This window comes from Dryobates pubescens, chromosome 22, assembly GCF_014839835.1.
Source record: "Dryobates pubescens isolate bDryPub1 chromosome 22, bDryPub1.pri, whole genome shotgun sequence".
NCBI lineage: Eukaryota > Metazoa > Chordata > Aves > Piciformes > Picidae > Dryobates > Dryobates pubescens.
Window position 1 is genome coordinate 13,401,638 of NC_071633.1, and position 21,143 is coordinate 13,422,780.

General features: G+C 40.9%; 1 protein-coding gene across 4 annotated transcripts in view; it reads left to right on the forward strand.

Annotated features, from left to right (window-relative positions):
• KCNC1 (potassium voltage-gated channel subfamily C member 1) overlaps positions 1 to 21,143 on the forward strand; it is a 109,466-nt gene that overhangs the window by 61,419 nt on the left and 26,904 nt on the right. For all 4 annotated transcript variants that reach the window (XM_054171788.1, XM_054171787.1, XM_009905141.2 and 1 more), the window contains exon 2: positions 12,956 to 13,889. In XM_054171788.1, the coding sequence (XP_054027763.1) occupies positions 12,956 to 13,889 (934 nt within the window). The remainder of the gene's footprint in view (positions 1 to 12,955; positions 13,890 to 21,143) is intronic.

The following is a 21,143-nucleotide window of genomic DNA, read 5'->3' on the forward strand; positions in this document are numbered from 1 at the left end:
GAATTGTATATGAATCTTTGCTTTAACTCTGCCTCTCGCTTCCCCTGCAAAAATCAGCAACTGCCAACTCCCCACCTCCTTCCCACCAGGAACTGGCCACTTTCCTCCATCACTGGCATTACCCAGTCCTGAGTGTGCCCAGGAATGTCACTGCCTGCCTCACTGATGGTATTTATTGGCAGTCCCTCATAAATACGGGACATCATGTTCTGCCCTCAGGTGGCCCACAGCATGAGAGTCAGGAACCCAGTTTAAAAGGACAGGTATTCCCCTATGATGAAGAGCCAGTATTTCTGGCTGGCTATATGCATTTGAGTATGCATCTCCTGGCAAAATAGGGCAGAGGAGAAGGCATGAAACCACAACTTATTTGATGTTCTAGTCCTCAGGCCTGGCAAAAACAAATACTTGACAGCTGCTCTTCAGAAGAGAGACAACAGACCAAACTGCTAGATTTGAGTAGTGGTTTAGGATATCTCTTCAGTCTCTTGCAGAGAGAGATCTTACACAAAAGAATGACAAAGAACATCCACTAGCTCTGTTTTCATAGGATCCCAAACTTCCATTTCAACAGATAGATGTGGGATGTCCAGAGTTCCCTGCTACACTGGCAGATGCAAGAGCTTTGGCTCTGTTACAGAGCACAGATCTATCACCAACATGCATCCAATCCATTACACAAAGATGTCTCTCCATCTCCCCAGCAACTTGTACCTTTGGTATCACTTCAACAGCTCCTACAAAACAGTTACTTGATTATGGGTAGAAATCATAAACTTGGCCTGCATTGCAAACTCAGTGTCAAACACATGACAACAAGAAACTGAGAACAGGAACAGATATAGACTAAGTTTTTATGGTCAAGTTTGGCTCAATACTGAAAGCTTCACAACTGTTGTAGTGACTGCAAACAGCTTTGGACAACACACAATTCACACTCCCTGGACACCAGAAGTTGACTTGTCTACACAGCAAAACATGCCACAGAATATCTACCAATTTCAACAGCAGTATGATTCTGGCTTAGGTGGATGTTTCCTCTGAAAGAAGGAAAATACGACAAGAATAATAATCTTGCAGCTAAAGCACTGAACTCCAAGGACTTGCATGTAGCTCCTGAGTCTACAAGAAGCTTCTTAATTTACTCAGGCAAGTTATTTCAGAGGAAAGTCACATCCCCTGGTGTGCAATTAAAAAATTATATACTGATAAATTGCAAAAGTAATGCCATACCTGTGTTTCTTGTTCTCCCACTTGAATAGGAATAAGTTGACCACAAAAGAAAGCATTCCTTAAACTGTCTTTGTATGCTTCTAACCATGCAGTCCTGTGCAATAATCAGGCAGACTCCATAATACTTTTACTTTAGCCACCTCAGAAGGAACAACTCACTTCTTTTCCCAGGTTAAAGACAAAAAAAAAACAAAAAAGAGAGAGAGAGAAGTGTGCAGTGTTTTGTAAAAGTGCAGTGTTTTGACGAAGAAGTTTATTGGGAATATCTTGAAGCCCAAGTTAAAAGGACAACCTGCCAAGCAAATTCTGAGCATCCAGTTTGCAGAGTCTATAACTATTCCTACAAGATCTATTCTGCACACCAGCAAAACTTGAGTTTTCCCAGAATAAAGCCAGTGAGCAGACTCACAAACAGAGCAGATGCGTGTACAGTTGTCCTTGCTCTCTCAGCCCTCTCCCCATTCAATAATGGAGACTTGGGAAGTGATTCTTGGTGGGGCTGAAGTACAGTCACAGCTGTGATATTACTGTTATCTCACCAACCTCCTTTCTCACCATAGTTTGGTCTGGGAGACACTGAGGAGGCTACACAATTTTAAGCCCACAGTTGAGACCTGCACCCCAACTGTGGCCTTAAACACAACAAAGTGCCTTCCTGAAATTTCATGGATTTAGGATCATAATGAGGATAAAAACCAAAGCTGTATATCCTGACCAACTTCTTTAAAGAACATAGTTGGCCAATGAAATTACAAACCTACATACGAAACTGTGACATGAATTCTGCATCTGTTACCAGTCTCACCAGTTTGTTAAATCATGGATAGGATCCATGGATCGGTGTCCTTGTTCTAATTTAAAATGAGTATGAAACGGACTACACAACTTGGTTTTCTGAATGCCCTGAGATTCAAAACATATCCAATAGACTGAAGCTACTAAAGGCTGATGTTTGCATTTTCTTTTACTGTCCCATTAAGCTGTGCCATTAGTGTAGCAAATGAATAGAAGCATCATTAGCTGCAGTGCTCCACTATTAAGAAGTTGGCTGGCTCTTGCCCCATTTACAACTTCTATCTCAACAGGATTTCCAGAGAAACAGACTTAATGAATCATGTCTAGTCATGCCTGAATGCTCACTGACACTGCAGCTTAGAAGCAATACCTACTCTCAAGGGACATTTTTGCTGTATCTATGTTCCACACTAAGTTCTGGGTAGTATTTATTTCCTAGAAGCAGGTAAACTGCGCTAGTGAACAAACCCAGTTTCATTTCTGCAGCTTAGTCCTCCCCATACACAATGGAGAATTAATATTAGCCTGTCTCTTTTGTGCATCATTTTGAGATATGCTCATGAGAAAAGCTGTTTAACACAAAACTATTAGCCTTTGCCACTGACTGTTAGGGAAGGAGCAGAATGCTGTCATCACCTTCTCTTCTCTCTAGCTACCTGCTGTTCTCCTTAAATTAGGTTGAAAACCTACAAGTAGTCAAGTGCAAAGAAGTTATTAGTTGAAACTGATAGGCTAGTTCTGCAATTTGACTTAAGACTGTAGAAATAAGTTCCACTGGACTGAGGTTTGAGGGTGAATCAGAACCTAATAGGGTGCAAGACAAGAGACAAAGTAATAGATCTCCTTAATATAAATCAATATGCACTATTATCAAACTTTCATACACAGTGTTTCCAGGTGTTCTTTTACACAGGAATCCTGCTGACTAATTACACCTTGCTCCAGGTACAGAAACCAATGACAGAAGGAAGGGGGTCCAGAAGCATCAAATCTAGTAGAGTTGCTTCTAGTGAATTTGCTGTCAATGTGGCCTTACAACTCATTTCTAGAGAAGACCACTTAATACCAAAACCCAACACTGGTCTGAAAAGCTTTCAGGAATGCTTTGCTTTCTTGGTTTAGGCATTGTTTTCCAGCTACTAAGAGTTTTTCTTTCACTTCAGCGTAGTTTGGTTGCATTTGATGTTCTTTTCACACAGACAGAGCCCTGCCCTATAATCTCACTCAGCTCCTTATTTGTCCATTTATGAGTTTAAAATAAGAGTAAAGAGCAGAAGATAGATTAAATAAAAATTGTTTTAAGCCCTCACTCAGTTCAGCTACCTGTTTTTTCCTTTCAGTCTGTTGCTCCTAAATAGTATTTATTTGTTGCTAAGCAGCAGAGGCCTAATTAGTCCAATGTCATGTTTCCTTGTTTTCATCACTTACTCTTTCCCACTCACATGCACACTACTCCTCAACTCAGCTCTACAGGATGAAAAGCTGTAATAAAGAGAAAGGGATATTGGCTAGAAGAAACAAGTGAATTGAAAGTATACTCTTGCACTCAACCTATAGAAACATCCCCTCCTTCAAATTACTTGCTCTTATCAGTAAAAGCTGACCCTTGAGCTTTGGCCACAGAACACACGTTAACATCTCCAGACAGTGCTGCTAACCTAACCACCAAACCAGCCAGCTGAAAGCCACAGCAGATACTCTTGCAGGACAGACAGTCACTGCAATACTGCTGAAGTTCCTGGTGAGGGCAATTGAGAGAACTTAGTTGTGCTGCAGTGCACACAGGAAAAGGGGCTGTCAGCAAAACCTAACAGCTTCTCTCGATTCACTTGCTAGAATGAAAGGGACACCTGATTTTAAGTTGACCCACCATAAACCATTTAGACACATCTCCTTCTCCCCATTCTGTATTTCTTTGCTTCCTCACAATAGTAATCTTTTCAGTGGTGGAAAAAGATTTTATCTTCCAAGATACAGCCTAGTTTTGCATCAGCACACATTTTTAACCCAGCAATACATGTTCCTTGTAGTGTAAGAAGAATTTACTGCCTTCTCAGAAGGCTCCAGCCTACTTCTGTATTAGAAATAGCAAAAGGACTTAAAGATAAATACTTCTCTCCTTTCATACACACTTGCCCAGATGAGAAAGGGATCTCAGAATACTGAAACTGACTGCACACACAAATCAAATTAAGAGAAGGGTTTATAGGATCACAATAAGGCAGCCATGGCAACACCAAGTAGAGACTAACTGCATTGGAGACTGAGATAGTCTAGCTACAGCACAATCAAAGAAAGCTATTTTCCAGTCCCCATGGCCACCATTCTTCACCATTAGCCAAGAGGCTCTAGTTCTCCATGCTGTTTTCCAGCTCCAGAGCTTTGCTACAAAGTTATGATAAACCAGAAGCTTTATCTGAATTTATGCTTACTAGACTGTGGCCTTAAGAGTCAACCCAACAGCCATTTGTAACTCAGAAAAGTCAACAGTTAAGAAATTCATTCTGTCATAAATGAGAGCTGGGAATAGAAACCCTCTAGTCAGTGTCAGAAACATTTAATCCCAGAAAGCAATACAGAAATTCAAGTCCACTTAGAAGAGCTTGGCACTGTAATAAATGCACTGCATGATGCTTCTTGCATTCATGAGCCAATGAATCAGTCCAGATTTGCTTTATGTTCAGGTAGCTCAGTTATCTTGATTCAGTTCCCTGTCTGGCAGGCAATGGGAAGGGCTGGGTAAGTGCAGCATATCTGTCACTTGAAGCAGGCAAGAATATCTTGTACTTGAGCTGCTTGTTGAGTAGGTTTGAAAGGCAACAAACCAGCAGACTAATCAGATTTTTAAAAATGTGGTATTGAGAAGTGAAATCCTTCTAACATGCTATCATTATAACATTTCTCTTCAGGATAACAACCATAACATTTAAGCTTCAACTCAAACATCAGGGAAATGGTTAATATTCACATTTTAAAATATTCTGATCTAAACTGAGCTTTGAAGAGATCCCAGCATTCCTCATCCTTTCTTTTTAGAAAACCATCACTAAAACTAAAAGATACCTCTGCAGGCTGGGATAAGTGGAACCAAGAACACAGACTGAATCAACTCAATATATCTACCTCTGCTAAGCAGCTGACTAAAGAGTTTAAAAAGCAGTTTGCAATGATCTGAAGAGCACTTTGACCAAGGAGGGAAAAACTGAACAAAACAAATTACCATGTAAATAGGAATAATGGGATGAAAGAGCATGATAAAGATAGATAAATAAATAGATAAATAAATACTCTACTCTGGAGTTCTCCCTTAAATGTAGAGAAGTCCATCCCCTATAATCCCCTGAATGGCCCTGGAAAGGCCTCCCAGTTGCAATAGGATGCACAAAATGAAACTTCTAGCATTTCTCACTTCCAACATTTATAAGAATGATGTCTCATCTAATATGCCAAAAACTGAGGGTTAAACCAACACCTATTAAGTGATTTGCTCATCTTTAATACTAATGGGAGTTGCATATGCATGTGAAGAACTAATAAGATTTTCTGAGCAAGCAGCAAGGAGAATGACTCATGCTAATGGTCATTATAGAAGAACACTGAGAGGACTGTAACATAACACTCATGTACAAGCATATTTTGTTCAGGCAAAATAAACCAAGCACCTTCAAAATCCAATGGCTGTATTAAATCCCATGACATCTGCCTAAACACCTATGGGGTTTTAAAGATAGCTTCTTAGTTGCCAGTCTTACAGCACTGCTGACATCACTACTTAAACAGCTCTGAGGGAACTTTCCACAACTCAGCTTTTCACTGACTCGGAATCTTATGTGGTTTCAGAATGTAAGATTTTGCACACCTATTGCCACAACATGGCTATAAACACAAGAAGTGAATGCAGCAGACACTGCATATTGGTGAAGAGCTAGGTTTTGCTCCCCTTCCAATGATATGCCCAATGCATGTCCCTGAATGAGTCATCTGTGCAGGCAAAGCATCTCCAAATTAGCATACTAGTAACTGCAGATCATACACACTTGGGCACAAAGTCATAGCTATGCTACTTCCAGATCCAAGCACTCTATGCTCATGCAGCTCTGACAACCTTGTCCCCGTACGTCCTCCTTCCACGGCCAACGAGTTCAGTCTCAGCACAGTGCTCCACTTGAACAAAAAAGTACTCTCCTACATGGATCTGCTTTTCCAGGGGGAATGTCTGCATAGCGGGGAGTGTAGATAGTGGAGAGCTGAGCAAAGGCACATAGCGCTGGTGTGCCCACACAAGCCAGCAGCACCACCAGAGGTGTGATCAGAAGCAGGTCCTGGCCTGCACGTCATAGCCATAGCAGGACACTGGTGTGTAAACCTATCACATACCTTACACCGAATTATGTGATCCTTAAGTGTTTGTTAACGAACAGAGGCTACCACAAGTTATCAGTGCTTTGCTAATCAGGGGAAATCCTGAATCAATGTGACCTGTTTCAATAACAGGTAAATCATGCGTTTGAGACAAGAAGTTATGCTTATTCTCCCAGGAATAAAAGTTAGTGAGCTATAAATAGCAACAAGTCCACTCCTAGTATTAGAAAAGACAAACTTAGGAATACACTTCTTTGCATAAGTTGCAGTTGATCTTATTTGGTAAGACTATAAATGTCCTAATTTGGTTTAAAAAGTAAAATCAATTGTAAATTTATTTAGAACAATTTACCTGCCTGCCTGCTGTACATCACTGGGCCTGCATCGACTGCTTGAGATGGAGCTCATTCCAGATCTTATTGATTTAATTCATTAGCAAATTTTTAGCGAAATATATTTCATGGTTTCAGGGCAGAAGTACATAAAGCTCCATTTAGAGGCTGCAGGACTGGAGTTGGGAGGGTACTGGGAAGGGGATAGGGTTTCTCCAATGAATAACATTTACAACCAGCGATAATATGAATCATCTGTTTCAGATAGAAGGACCATTTCTAAAACAATAAATAAGAAAAACTAGGAGTGAAAAAATGCCTAGATACATTGATAGGGGAAAAAACTCCAGGTGGTGAAATAAGAATGGGGTGAATAATTCATAAATAGTACAGTGTATTGGTAGTTTTAACAGACACTTTTGATTTATGGAATTAAGTGCCTAAAATAGCTCAACAATTTATAAAGCGTATTAAAATCAACAGATCGTGAGTATATTTCTCTGGCTTTACTGCAAGGCAGTTGAGCTGCATTTGTTACCTTGGTAACTGAAGGGACCTCAGTTACCATGGCTACAGCTCCTTTAAAATACGATTGGCAATTCCTCACTCCCCAACTTTTGTGACTATTGGAAAGGCAAAAAAAAATTCCTAGTACTATGTCAACACTTGCACTGGGACAAAAGGTCTGTGAAACATGGATGGTCTCAGCCCACAAGGCCAGGTTAAGAATAAGCTATTTTTTTCTGCTGCAAATCTTTAGCTCACTGAGCGACTGTGTCATGAAGAGCTTGATCATCACATACTCAGTGCAACACTTCACATCAAAAACAAGCTGTACTGCTTACTGGAAGAAATGGTACAGAAATGGACTCCCACCATGTTGCAGTTTCTCTGTGTATCAAGGCTCTCCACAACAGAGCAGCTGCCTGGATGTATTAATGGAACACAGGGGACAAGGGGAAAAGAGAATCAGAAATCCTGGGTTCTTGTTTCAGAGGCAAAGAAGGTGGCAACAGGGAATGCATTTGTCTCCCCTGATTCCAGTCAGTACCAGAGACTGGGTTCATATGTTGTGCAAAAGCTTTGTGCAGGGAACAATTTACCACACTTAAAAGAGTGTCCTCTGAATTATCATGTGGTTAGAGGGGCACTTATGTTGCTGAGTTGCAAGGAATGTGTTTAGGGAATTCACTTGCACTTAACACATCATGATGAGAGAATGGCTTTCCCACCTTTCCAAAAAAATGTGCACCTTACCTAGAGAATGGGCATCGAAGAAAGAGGTCAGGTCACAATGGGAAGCTGCCTCTTTCTCCCTCTTGAGGTTATACTGCAAGTTACATAGAAACACTTCCAGCTCTGATTGTGAAATAATTTATTTTTACAAAATAATTGCAAACTTTGATTTTGGCACCTTTCAGTTACCTAACTAGCTCTATGTTTTGAAGTAATCTTGAACTTCTGCCCTGGGAAGCAGCTCTTATGCTACCCTGTGACACTCACTTGCACACACTTCATGCCTTAAGCAGGCCTGTGGCAGGATTGCCACAGATCACACAAGGATTCGAGATGGGGTGGATCAACAGAACCCTTCCAAGGTGAATGCCATTTTCCATCCTTGCCAGCTAACTTTGGGAAAGTGAGTGTGCATGTGTATGCACACAAGACAGTGAAACCTGACAACCAATTCTCTTTGTAGTTTCACATTTCCAAAATCAAAATGTCAGATATACATAATGGTCAGATTTATGTAATGGCCCTCATCTGGCTGCACTTAATCCTAATTAGGAGCACGTGTGTAAGTGTTTGTTCATTTTGGAAGGAGAAATGAAAAATTACTTCTAAGCCATTGGAAGTCTCAGGACTAAGCTCCTTTTCACAAGTCTTTGGGTTTTCCTGGTTGGATTCCACCTAGCTCCAGTCAGGAATTCCCCTTTGTCAAGGAACTGCATAAGAAATGCCTTTTCTTTTCCCACAAGGAGGGACTAGCAGCAAGTTACAGAGGAAGTGTGATTTTCTCAGGAGATAAAATAGTTTCCAGAACAAAAGTGTTGAGGTGAGATCCTGAAAATCCTAACACATAACACTAGCATCCGTCATTGCTACATCACTTGCCTTTTCAATGTAGGTTACCTACTGCCTGACAGAAAAAGACTGAACAACCTAGCAATAATGGGCAATGAACGTTCCCTGGTTGCCTTTGTCATGTGTTAGTTTATGTTCCTGTGCATGAGATGTTATGTGACGTTCTCCAGTTTTTAATTCTAGAGCATTTGACAGAACTGACAGCATGAAAATGTGTGGCATCATCAGAAAATGAGAGTAATGATTATATTGAATTTATGCAGTGAGAGCATGAGTATATGAAAACAGGAGACTAGGACTTACAGAACATTTATTATTATGATGATAATATCGAATGTTTAGTGGTTGTTAGCTTACAAAAAAAGGAAAATAGCTGCAAATTTCTAAATCCTTAGCTGTTTGTCATGGATAGGACAAAAGGAAGCAAGCTTAAAATGCAGCAAAGATGATTTAGGTTAGGCATCACAAAAAAAGTACAGATAAAATACAGTGAAGCACTGGGATAAATTTCCTGCTGCTTTTCTACAATACTCACCATTGCAGGTCCTTAATAACAGTCACTATAGCTACCTTTCAAGAAGGATCACACTGGTTTGGGACAGGGGAATGGCATTTGGAAGTCACTACCAAATGTATGTTTCTGCATCCCATCAAAGAAATGGAAGACAAACTTTCAACACTTCGAGCTCTTTCTGCAGTGTCCCATTTACTCAGCTGCAGAAGTCTTGGGGTGCTTTTGGATCAGCAATCTATATATGTTAAGAATTTCCCATTGAGCTGTTGCTGAGCAATATGAAACATTTCTTACTCCCACCATACTGTCTCCATTTAGTTCTCACTGCCAGCCAGACTAGGGAGCTAGCAAGGAAGCTTGTAAAATAAATGCACGTCTCTTCTGTGACAATGTTCTCCTATCAAATCACAAGATTTCATCTATCCTAGATGAAGCTGGAAAACTTGTCTGTGAGCTACAAAGCCATGAAGTCAGCCTTTGCCTGTGACCAGCTGGCTGGTCCTGTGGTCACAGAGAAATACTGTACTTCCATACTTCCAATTCTGATGCAGTCCTGCTTATCCCAGTAACTACCCTGTCAAAGCACATGGCTGTCTGCTAGGACTAACATTTGAGAGATCTGCTTCTAATTTATTTATTGCAGTATCAACACTGAATAACTTAAGCATATTTTCCACAGATGACTGCACATTTTTTTTAACACGCTGCTTCATGTCTGTGTGCTACTAAGCATTCCAAGATTTTTTTGCAAGCTGTCATATGGGGGTTTTTTCCATTGTGTAACCACTTCATCCATGATCTGCTAGTGGACTTCTTATCTGACTCTGGAACAAGCTTTGCCTATCTGCAAGCCTACTTCTTCCATTTGTCTCAGCTAAGAAACATGAATTTGAAAAATCTTGTGAGTGAACCAGGATATTTGCTGGTGTGAGCTTCTGTATCAATTGTCTGTTCATCTCACAGAAAGAAGTCAGACTGCCAAGATGGTCATCTCTTCCTGCACAGGAAAGAGTTCAGTGGTAACGTCTGATTGTGCCCTCACACTTTTATCACACCTATAAAAGCAGAAGTGGATTTTTCCCCTTGCAATTCCAGTTTCATAATCATTACTCAAATAATCTTAAAGCATCTTACATTAGGATCCTTAATGAAATATTGCAGAGGTTGCTTTTTTACAGAGTCTAGCTTTTCCTCACTTCCACAGCATTATCTGGTTGCCAGTATCATGTGCCTACATTTAGTCATCTGATCAGTCATACAGATTCAACATTTCTTTCAAAAATTGGGTAGAATTACTTGCACATTCAAAGTGAGTCATTTGTTTGAAGCAGGGTCCCTATCTCTAAGAAAGCCTGGAAAATTGGTCTTGACAGATTATAAAGCAGTTATAAAGCTAAGTACTTTAAAGCAGGTTTCATTTAACCTACTCTGGCTAAGCTGCAGATCTGCCTCCATTGCTAAACATTTTGGGGATACATGGACTAAGTTTTAAATGAGTGGTTGAAGCATGGTTTTTTTCAGATTAAAATACAAACTATGCAAAGCTTTGTTATTCAGGTCACAGGCAAATGTTGGCAGCTTCATTCAGGTGTAACAGTGTTCAGAGACAAGCCTCAAGAAGAGGAACTACTGTAAAATAAAGTTTGTTAAGTATTTGAAGATCCCTTGTGAATGGTGATCATGGGGTTTTATGCATGTCTAGCAAAAAGTACAGGGTTCTGGATGTATTTGAATTACTGATGCTTTGTAGAAAATCAACTCATAGTTTGCCAACGCTGATCTGAAACTCTTCTGAGTCTAGCTTGTTCCTGCAAGATATATGGCATTCACCAGTCATAGACTTACTGAAAAATTACCTGAGAGTTTGTTAATCTCCCTGTCTTCTCCCCCATCCCCCCCCAAATTCCCCACACTTCAATGTATTTGCTCTCATTAGAGTCCTAATATATTTTTCTGAAGACCCCGCAGCGCTAATAGCTTCATCATTGCTTCTCTGGAAACAAAGATGTATGGTGAGAATGCTCTCATCTCCCATCTTAGTCTTGGCAAGCCCTGGGTTTGCCTGTGAGAGAAGCAGCAAGTCTCATGCTGCTCAGAAGCCCTGCTCATACAGACTGAGATAACTGCTTTGTTGGTTCCACAGAACCAGGAGGGTATAATGTAGTGATTCAAATATTTTGGTCATTCAAACTGAAATTCACCAAACAGATTGGTAAGAGAGGGTGCTTCTACTGTAGATTTCCGGACACTTCAACAGCTTGTAGGATACAGATGTAGTTCAAACAAAATGCTGTCTTCCTCTGCCTTTCATCCAGAGGTTCAGGGAAGGGTAGAATTTCCTGAATTTCCTTAAAACATGATAGGGATTAGCAGTTGCAAAGGGAGAGGCTGGCAAATCTCTGAGCGTGATCTGTTTCTGTTCTCCCATCTAGCCTGAGTCAGGTTTGTTAAGTGATTCTGAGCAGCATCAAAGGAGAAGAGCACCGTCTGCAGCATGCACCTTCTACTAGCTCACTCTGAACTGTGATCGGGAATGAATTATGAATGGTGTGTCGTGTAGATCGCTCTTTCCTAGAAAACAAACTCTCAAGTTACTGGAACTTGACTTGCAAAGGCTGTGCTGCTTCCACTGCCACCACCCACCTTTTTTATTGTCTATGGTTCAAGAATGGTGTATCTCTTATCAAAGACTCAGCCAAGGTCTCCATTTCCAGGTGCCCACTACAGACATTCAGTGGGCTTGATACTGGGCAGACATAAATTGGCAGACAGACCACAGCCCCAAAGAGTTTATCATCTCAAATTTTTAAAAAAGGAGACAAAAGATGGTGCAAAAGATGTAGACACACATGCTTGAAGGCTAAAAATGTCAATGGTGAAGGTTGGAAGAGAACCTCAGTCATCTGATTTCTGTCCCAGTGCTTTCATCACCAGCCCTCACTGCTTATCTGCTGGCAAGTCCAAGCACTGTATCAATGAATTCTACTGGGTTACTGGGGTTACTTGTTTAAAACAAGTCACAGAAAAGGTTTTGTATCTCCAAGATCAGAACTATCTCAGAAATGCAACCAGTCTCTGTAATTCAGCAAGAAAGTTTGACAATGCTAAGCAGGTCTCTGCTCCTTGCAGTAGAGCCCACCTGAGACTGCCATTAGTATTTACTCGCACCTTACTGAGATCTGAAATACAACAGTTGTCACTGGGAGCAGGATGGAGCCACCATACTGGTGACACAATACTGAGAAAGGACTCACATGACAATTGTCCCAGAAGGCATGCTCTGTCCTTAAGGTCAGAAAGTAACAGACGACAAAGTTCAGGAAGAGCAAAATGTCAATGCCCTTAACCTTAAATCCCACAGAAAGCTCTGAGATTGAAATGTTTGCTTAAATTTACATTCACACTTAAATGCCAGCTGTATAGGAATAGATGTTAGCATCTACTTCTATACTGCTCTCCCTCCAAGTCTGAATGTTAGCTATCTTTGCAGGTGAGATTTGGCATCTTAAGTTCACAGGAAGAAGGCTTGGCATTATCTCTAGTTTTAATACAGCTCTTGTCTCTCCCTGGTGTTTCAGAATCAAAGCCCCTGTACTTAACCTACTGTTTAACATTTCTCTCTTTCTATCCACAGTATGTGGCATTTGCCTCCCTGTTCTTCATTCTGGTCTCCATCACCACCTTCTGCCTCGAGACCCACGAGAGATTTAACCCCATCGTGAACAAGACAGAAACTGAATTCATCGGGAATGACACCCAGGTGCGGCACTACAGGGAAGCAGAGACTGAAGCCTTTCTCACCTACATCGAAGGTGTCTGTGTGGTCTGGTTTACATTTGAGTTCTTGATGAGAGTCACTTTCTGCCCAAACAAGGTGGAATTTATCAAAAACTCTTTGAACATCATTGACTTTGTGGCCATACTGCCTTTCTATCTAGAGGTTGGACTCAGTGGCCTGTCTTCCAAAGCTGCTAAGGATGTCCTGGGCTTCCTCCGCGTAGTCCGTTTCGTGCGAATCCTGCGAATTTTCAAGCTGACCCGCCACTTCGTGGGGCTGCGGGTCCTGGGACACACCCTCCGCGCCAGCACAAACGAATTCTTGCTGCTCATCATATTTTTGGCATTGGGCGTCTTAATCTTTGCCACGATGATCTATTATGCCGAGAGAATAGGTGCTAAACCAAATGACCCTAGTGCCAGTGAACACACACACTTTAAAAACATCCCCATCGGCTTTTGGTGGGCTGTTGTCACCATGACGACCCTGGGCTACGGAGACATGTATCCTCAGACTTGGTCAGGCATGCTGGTGGGGGCCCTCTGTGCTCTCGCCGGTGTGCTGACCATTGCCATGCCTGTCCCTGTCATTGTGAACAATTTCGGAATGTATTACTCCTTAGCTATGGCTAAGCAGAAGCTACCAAAGAAAAAAAAGAAGCATATCCCGAGGCCACCCCAGCTGGGATCCCCCAATTATTGTAAATCTGTCGTAAACTCTCCACACCACAGTACTCAGAGCGACACTTGCCCACTGGCCCAAGAAGAAATTTTAGAAATTAACAGAGCAGGTAGGAAACCTCTTAGAGGAATGTCCATCTGACCGTTAACCTCCATCCCGCGTAGTGATTTAAGATTCAGCCAGACTGCTTTCTTAGAGCAATGGGTAGCACATTTATCCATTCTAGTCCCACCATCACACAGTGAATAATATGTGTGAAGTCTAGGTTGCAGGGACAAATGGTACAGTGGAGGCTGATCAGCAAAACTAAGGATGAAAGCACGCTCTAGGAGCCCAAACTTTGGTCCTGGTTAAGGGCATACAAGTCTCAAGATATTTTGAAGAGCTGTTACATCTAGTGGAAGAATTTTGAGAGTTCTACAGCTGTGTTGCTGGACTGTGTAATGCATCTCAGAGGCTCCTGAGAGCTGAATGCTTCATAGAGCAGAGTAGGAGCCAAGTACTCAGCAATTACAGAGTTTTCTGACTAAACAGGGCTGGAATTCGAAACAGCCAGATGCTTTCTCATTTGTTCCCATTTGGGACCTTTCAGCTGTTTTAAATGGCAGATATTGTACATCTCATTACAGAAACTAGGTGCCTAGTAAGTTGAAGGGACAACTATACCATCATGCATATTCATGAGACGATCCCGTCTCTTTCTGATGATTAACTGCAAAATAGAACAACAGCTCAAATTCTTGACACTAATGCAAAATGACTCACTCTGAGACATGACTAGATGTAAGGATGTTTATTCCATGGCGTGCAAATCAATCTATTCTATAATATTCCACTAGAATTTAACATTTAGAACTATGAAGAGTTTTGAACCACATTTTCTAAAACATGCTCCTTTTGCAAGTATGGGTTGGTGAGTTACAGCTCTTTCAACCTTCTAGCAGCAAAGGCCAACTGGATAAGGTCTGACTGGTCATTCATTACTGGCCAGTTTGGCCTAAACAGTGATCACCTCATAATATGGTATTATTTTTAATTATACTGATTCATGTTAGCAATAGGTCAAACCAGAGCAAAACTAAATCAGACTAATTCTGCTGGGAGGGGGGAGGGAAATGGAAAAAAATACTAGTAACCATGGAATATATTATAATATCCCATGGCTAGTGGTTAATTATGGGAATATCTCAGTTTTATGAGAATCCTCCTATAGCACATAAATTTATGGGGCTCCAATTTGATTATTTAAACCCCATAATCTACCTCTACCCATGGAATATCACTATTTATTCTATGGAGTAATTTCAAAGTAGATAACCACATTGAAAACAAAGCCAACTTCATTTCTGGCAGATGCTCCAGCCAAGTTGTATAGTGGACGTTCTCCAGCCTGTTCAGAATATCCCCCTGTGTTGTACTAGATAAAAGAGATTGCCATTCAAGTGATTTGAACTGTCATCTAGTCAAAAAGAGATGTTTTGAAAGAGCTAGCATATACCTATGATGGTCTTGTGTTATCACTTCTTTTACTTTGAAGAGAACTCTAATTTGTTGCTCATTGTGAGTGAGGTATTCTCTTGTCATCTCATAGCCATGCATGTCGATGTCATTGTGATAGGCACAAAGAAAGTCAGACTTTCCTTTGTGTGTGATTTCACCAATGCCGATGCTAACTTTGGAGGGAAAGAGCTGGTGGGAACCTTCTCTTCTTTTCTCTCTTCTTATTTCTTTTCCCTTTTGTGCAACTATGTAAAATCCATTCAGAAGGTAACTAGCTTTCTTTTCCTTTTTTTTTATTTTGTTAAAGGCTATTCCATTGCAACAGGCCAATCACAATTCACGTGACCGATAGACTGTCTCTTTCCTAATGTATCTTTGGCGCATAAGCGTATGGTTTTATCATCCATTCCCCTCAGGTTGCAAATGCTTATCACAACTCATGGCCAAGCAGCAAACTTCCTCATAAACAGATGTCTTTGTGGCATCCCATATCAAGAGGGAAAGAGGGCACAAACAATACTGCATGTCTCCTACTGTAAGCAATATACCAACTACCCAACTGTAATGTGCAAGAGATACCAGACTCCTGAGTACTTCAGCAGTCAGCTCCAGAATGACTTTCTTCTCAGAAATCCCTTGCTTTATAGAATTCCTTCCATTACCTACCCTGGTCCTCTCTGGGAGCTAGAGGACTAAGAACTCTACGAGTTCAGAGCAATTCCACACTGGTATCCTGAGAATACGTGTAATTTTGGTTCAATGGGGAACTGTTTTGCCACCATCAGTGCTCTAAAATCAGCTGTTACTAGAATATCTATGAAGTGTTGATAGTAACAGCAATTTATCTATTTCTGCAATAATTAAGAGAGACTATTTTTATATACATTTTCAAGTATATATATTTTAAGAAGTAACAAAGCACACTTATACATCAGCTAACAAAAATGGACTCGGTAACACTGTTGCTGAAGTTCTGTTTCTGGTAATTTTTATGCACCACTAGCAGCAAAAAAAAAAAAAAAAAAGGAAAAAAAAATACTGCCTGCATCTCAGCTTCCCAGTAGAGAAAGATCTACAAAGTGTGCAAGAAAACAGTAAAAAATCATAAGACCAGAACTGAACTGTTAAAACAAGATCTGCATTGCCTTGGATGTTGAGGTTCACTTATGTAATATGAAGCATTCCTAGGCACTGACTTGTTCGTGAAGCTACAGCCTGCACATTAGAGGAAAGCAGAGACTTGCAAGCAGTGAATGTTTCCCATACTGTAAAGTATTTGGATTGGTTGACAGCACCTAACTGTAAACAACCAGTTAACACTGTACTAGGCTCATGGACTGGGTGCCTAACATTTCTAAAATAATGCCTGAGTTGTCCAAGATATTTCTTGTCATTTTTAACTGTGAAGCTTCAGTGTGACAGTGTCTAGGTGATATAAGGTCATATGATGCATATCTAAATATGTTATTACCAAAAGGGCCTGTTTAGCTGCTCAGGTGTAAAGGACATCATACGAAGTTATTAACTCCATATATTGTGTGGTGGAATGATTAAACACTTCACAAAACAATGATGAGTATGAAATAGTTCCACACAGGACTATGTCTCTCTAGCCCTCTTGTGTTACCCACTCAGCAGTTCTCAGCTATTCCTGGTCCATACACAGGGCTGGGGGCTATGCAGAGCCCTGCACAGCCATAGCCTGGTGCCTCTGCTCAGGATGAGGAATGCTTTCCTGGCACAGACAAGCAAACAGCAGAACTTTGCCTGCAGGCTGCACAGCTGCTGCCAATGATGCCATGGTCATTTGCAGGCAAAGCAAAGAGGGTTTGAATTTAAATTCTTGTAAGTTTGAAAATTGTCCCCAACACTCTCAGCAGCTCAGTCCTGGGCTAATCTACACCTGGCAGGAGGGTATCTTTAAATAACAGCACTTGATTTTAATTTGATATCAAGAATGTCAGATTTTCTATCATGCCTCCACTTTCTGTAGCAACCCTTCCTGCTCTCCAGCAGAAAGGGTGGAAAAGCATTTCAGGGCAGGGGATGGCAGAGCTACAGCTGCAGGCAGGCCTTTACCAGCATCACTAAGAAAGTAGAGACAAAGGCAGTTTCTAAGGCCTGTAAATTCTCAAGATTCTGCTTATATGGTGCCTGGAGGAACTGAACCTGATACAAAGGAGCAGACCTCACCTGACCAATTTGATTAAAACTCCTTGACTCGGGGATATCTCTGACTATGGAAGAGCAGGTGTCCCCTTGCTTAAAATACACACCAGGTTCTAGCATCACCATGTCAAACTATTAACTTTGTTATGCAGCAGTGTTGTTTAAAGGCCCCGTTCAAGATCAGAGCTTCACTTTGCCATTGTCATATATGTGAAAGCCAGCATATCCCAGTCAAATACTCAACAGGCTAAGCAGACAGCAAAGAGAAAATGGGATTAATCTCCAATATCTTCATTTGATGCATAGCTTAATTTAACTGAGTAAAATCACTTAAAAGGCCTGTAGCAAAGCCACTAGTTGAACATAACTAAATAAGCATCGGTCAACCATAGTTTGCTGTGCTGCAGTGTCTTTTATCTAAAGGCTTCTGAGTATTCCAGACATTCACTATCATAACAGAAGCGAAAGGGCAAAAAAGCAAACCAGAAAAAAAGCTGATTTCAACCACTTAAACTTAGCTGATTTCTATCCCAAACCACACAGATATATGTCCTACAGATATAAGTAATTTATCTCAGTAGATATAGTGGAATTCACTAAGGTACAAGTTTGTGAGAAAACCTCAGAACATGCAAACCAAATCTTGAAAGCTCTCATTTTTGATTGGGAAGTGTTACTCAGCTCTTCAGTCTTGTGTGAGCTGCTTGCCTACCTGAAGAATAGGTTGACTGTGTCATTACATCTCAAAGTTGCCATAGGATGAAGTGGTGACTGTCATTTTCCAACAATATAAAAGAAATTTAGAATATGAATGGAATTCCTAACTTCATTTGATGTCTACAGTACTGTCTGGTACCACAGAGAAGTGCTGTTAAGAATGTGTCCAGAATATGTAGGCACAGGTGATGGGTTATTTTGGGTTTGTTCAGAGATCTATCCTAACCTTTTATTGGTTTTGTATGTATATATACACAACGCCAGCACACACAGTGTTTACATAGCCAAACCAAGAATTTCTCACCTCTCTGATCCCCTCTGCATGCAGCTTCACTTAAGCTATCTTCATATAAATGTATTGTGCAGCCTTTTTCACAGTGTACTGATGGCAGAATTCCCTACTCTGCACAGCTGTGAAATACAACCAGGATTCAGGTGCCTAAGAGAGGAAATATGTCTGTCATTACGAACACAGTCGGTAGCTTCAGAAAAACTTCTGTGGTTGTTTACTTACCTGCCCCAAACCACATTTTCCATTACCTGCTCCTCAACTATCTTTATAATTAAAGCAATCCAAGTCTCACTGACCAAGAGGAACTACACTGTTATAGTGGCTCCAGTGTAACTCCATATTCAGATGAACAGGAGCAAGCTGTGACATTAGGAACTTATTATTTCAATGCAATTTCCTGAGAGAGAGCTGATGACATTTTAAAGAAATAGTGTGGAATTACCCATTTCAGCTTTATCACTCATGCTTTCTGAAGGAGGTGCTCTTTTCTCAGGGCTTCATTTGTCATCCCTTCTGTCACCAAAGCCTAAGTAACCTGTATTCCTTGTGCAACACACTGGTTCTAACGTCAGAAGCGTGCTGAGCACTGTAATTCTAGTGCCAATGCTCAGCGGGAACTGGGGACTCTTGGCAGTTCTTGTCACAGGCCCATTATGCTGCATAACATTTTGCTGTACTTGAGAACTTCACAGGCTTTTGTGGGTAGCAAAACATTGTTGAAGCTATAGGTATATAGTCACTGTGGTGGTCCTTCAATCCAGAGGGAAGAAAATTCTCTGATTAAATGCCTTTGAGCGCTGGCAAAAAAAGATCTAATCTTAGTGTCATAAAACCATTGACCTGTTCTGTAAGAAGAACAGTAGACAACAATATAACTGCAAAGAGTTTAGGTCTGTTTCAACTCAAAAGATTTAGGAGTTTATATATGTTGGACATCAAAAATTCTAAAAAGGCAGCAGAAAGTGTAATAGGGAGGTGTTTTTCCCTCTCTATCCTTAGCCCCCCTATCCTTTAAAAATCCAAAGTTCATGACTTCAAAATAGTAAATGAGGTAAAGATCATAGCCACTGACAAAGGAGTCCTCTAGATCTAATCAGAAATTGTAGCAGGTCAATATAAAAGATTATAAAACACTCCTTATGTTTGAGCATTTGCCTGAGGTGCGCCTTATACTGAAAGAAGAATCAGGCACTTCTGAAAAGTAACTCACTCATTTATGACCTGAATTGCCCACTGGAGGTGGCTTTCTCCATACCTTAGCTGATGCAGCTCTCACTTAAGATCCTTATTTAAGTGCCCTACAGTTAGGTGCAAGCAATTTGGATCTATTTCTTGACCCCTGCCCAATGTGGCATTTCTGCAATTGCAAAGCTGTGGATGCACAGAGAGCACAATTTATAACTAATATAATGTAATACTTTGTTGTACAATTATTTATCTGTTATTTCCTGTAGAGACACAACTGCTGGGTGTCACTTGTACTATGGTGCTTGTTTACTTCAGAATTTGAATAAAAACTAATATCCTCTATACCAAGTTATTTGAAAACCAAAAGCAGAAGCTATGAATTCAAGCACAGTGCTTTGGGTTTCCCTGCTTTCCTCTGGCACTATGTGAGACATGAAAAAAAAACCCAGAAAAATCTCCCCACACAGCTCCCCATGATCTGGCCACAGCCAGAGATGAGTGTGTGTAGGGACAGGACTACACTAATGTGAAAAACTATGGTAGAAATAAATAATACATCTTAGGACTTTTCATGCCTTAACTTCATGAGCACAAGGCACTTTTAGTGATGGGAAAACACTCCAGCCAAGTAAGGCCAACCTGACCCAATCCTCCAGCACAAGACAGATGTAAATATGGTCAATCCTCTTTCTCAAGCACGTGCCTGCCACTGCAGCTCCCATGCCAATGCAGAATGCATTCCTGGGATATGAGGGAGGTAGTCTTGGCATCTGTCCCTTCTGCTAGATTCAGTATGGGCAGTGTTTGAAGGACAGACACAACAAAAGGCAAGAAGTACATCTCATCTGCAGAACTAAACAAACAGAATGACAGGGTGACTTACCCATTACTACAAAAGGCCAGGGACAAAAGGGTCTAATGTGTGAGATCACAGTTTTGTGCCCAGTCCACTTGCTTATATCCCTCTTATTCTGTACATGCTGGAAATTTTCTCCAAGCTTTTTGTCTACTGCTTGTCTGTTTATAAGCACAAAGCTGAAATAACAAGCAATCTATCATTCCTGCTGCCATTGTTCTTTGTATTCATCCGTGCTCCATGCCTCAGACACCTTCCATACTGTACAGATCATCATACTGTATTCCTCAGTTAGAGCGGGAATATAAGACTGTAGTATGACTCGCCTGACTACATCTTCTTGCAACCTCTACCTGACCTGTCAACAACCCACTGTGCTCTACAGAATACGGTGATAGCGAGCCTCTCAGAAGTCCAGGATGGGTGTAAGTGAAACTCCAGAGGTGTCAGGATAAAACTAGGAAAGCTCTTCCTGAGTTTTTAGCAATGCAGTACTTCCAGGAACAATAGTTTTTAGCACCGCATTAAGCACCTAACAAACAATATCTGTGATAGCAAGATGCACTGGACCTACTTAACTAGACCTCCTGCATTTCCTCAAGCAGTACAGTAGGCAGGCAGCCAACATACAGTCACCTCAC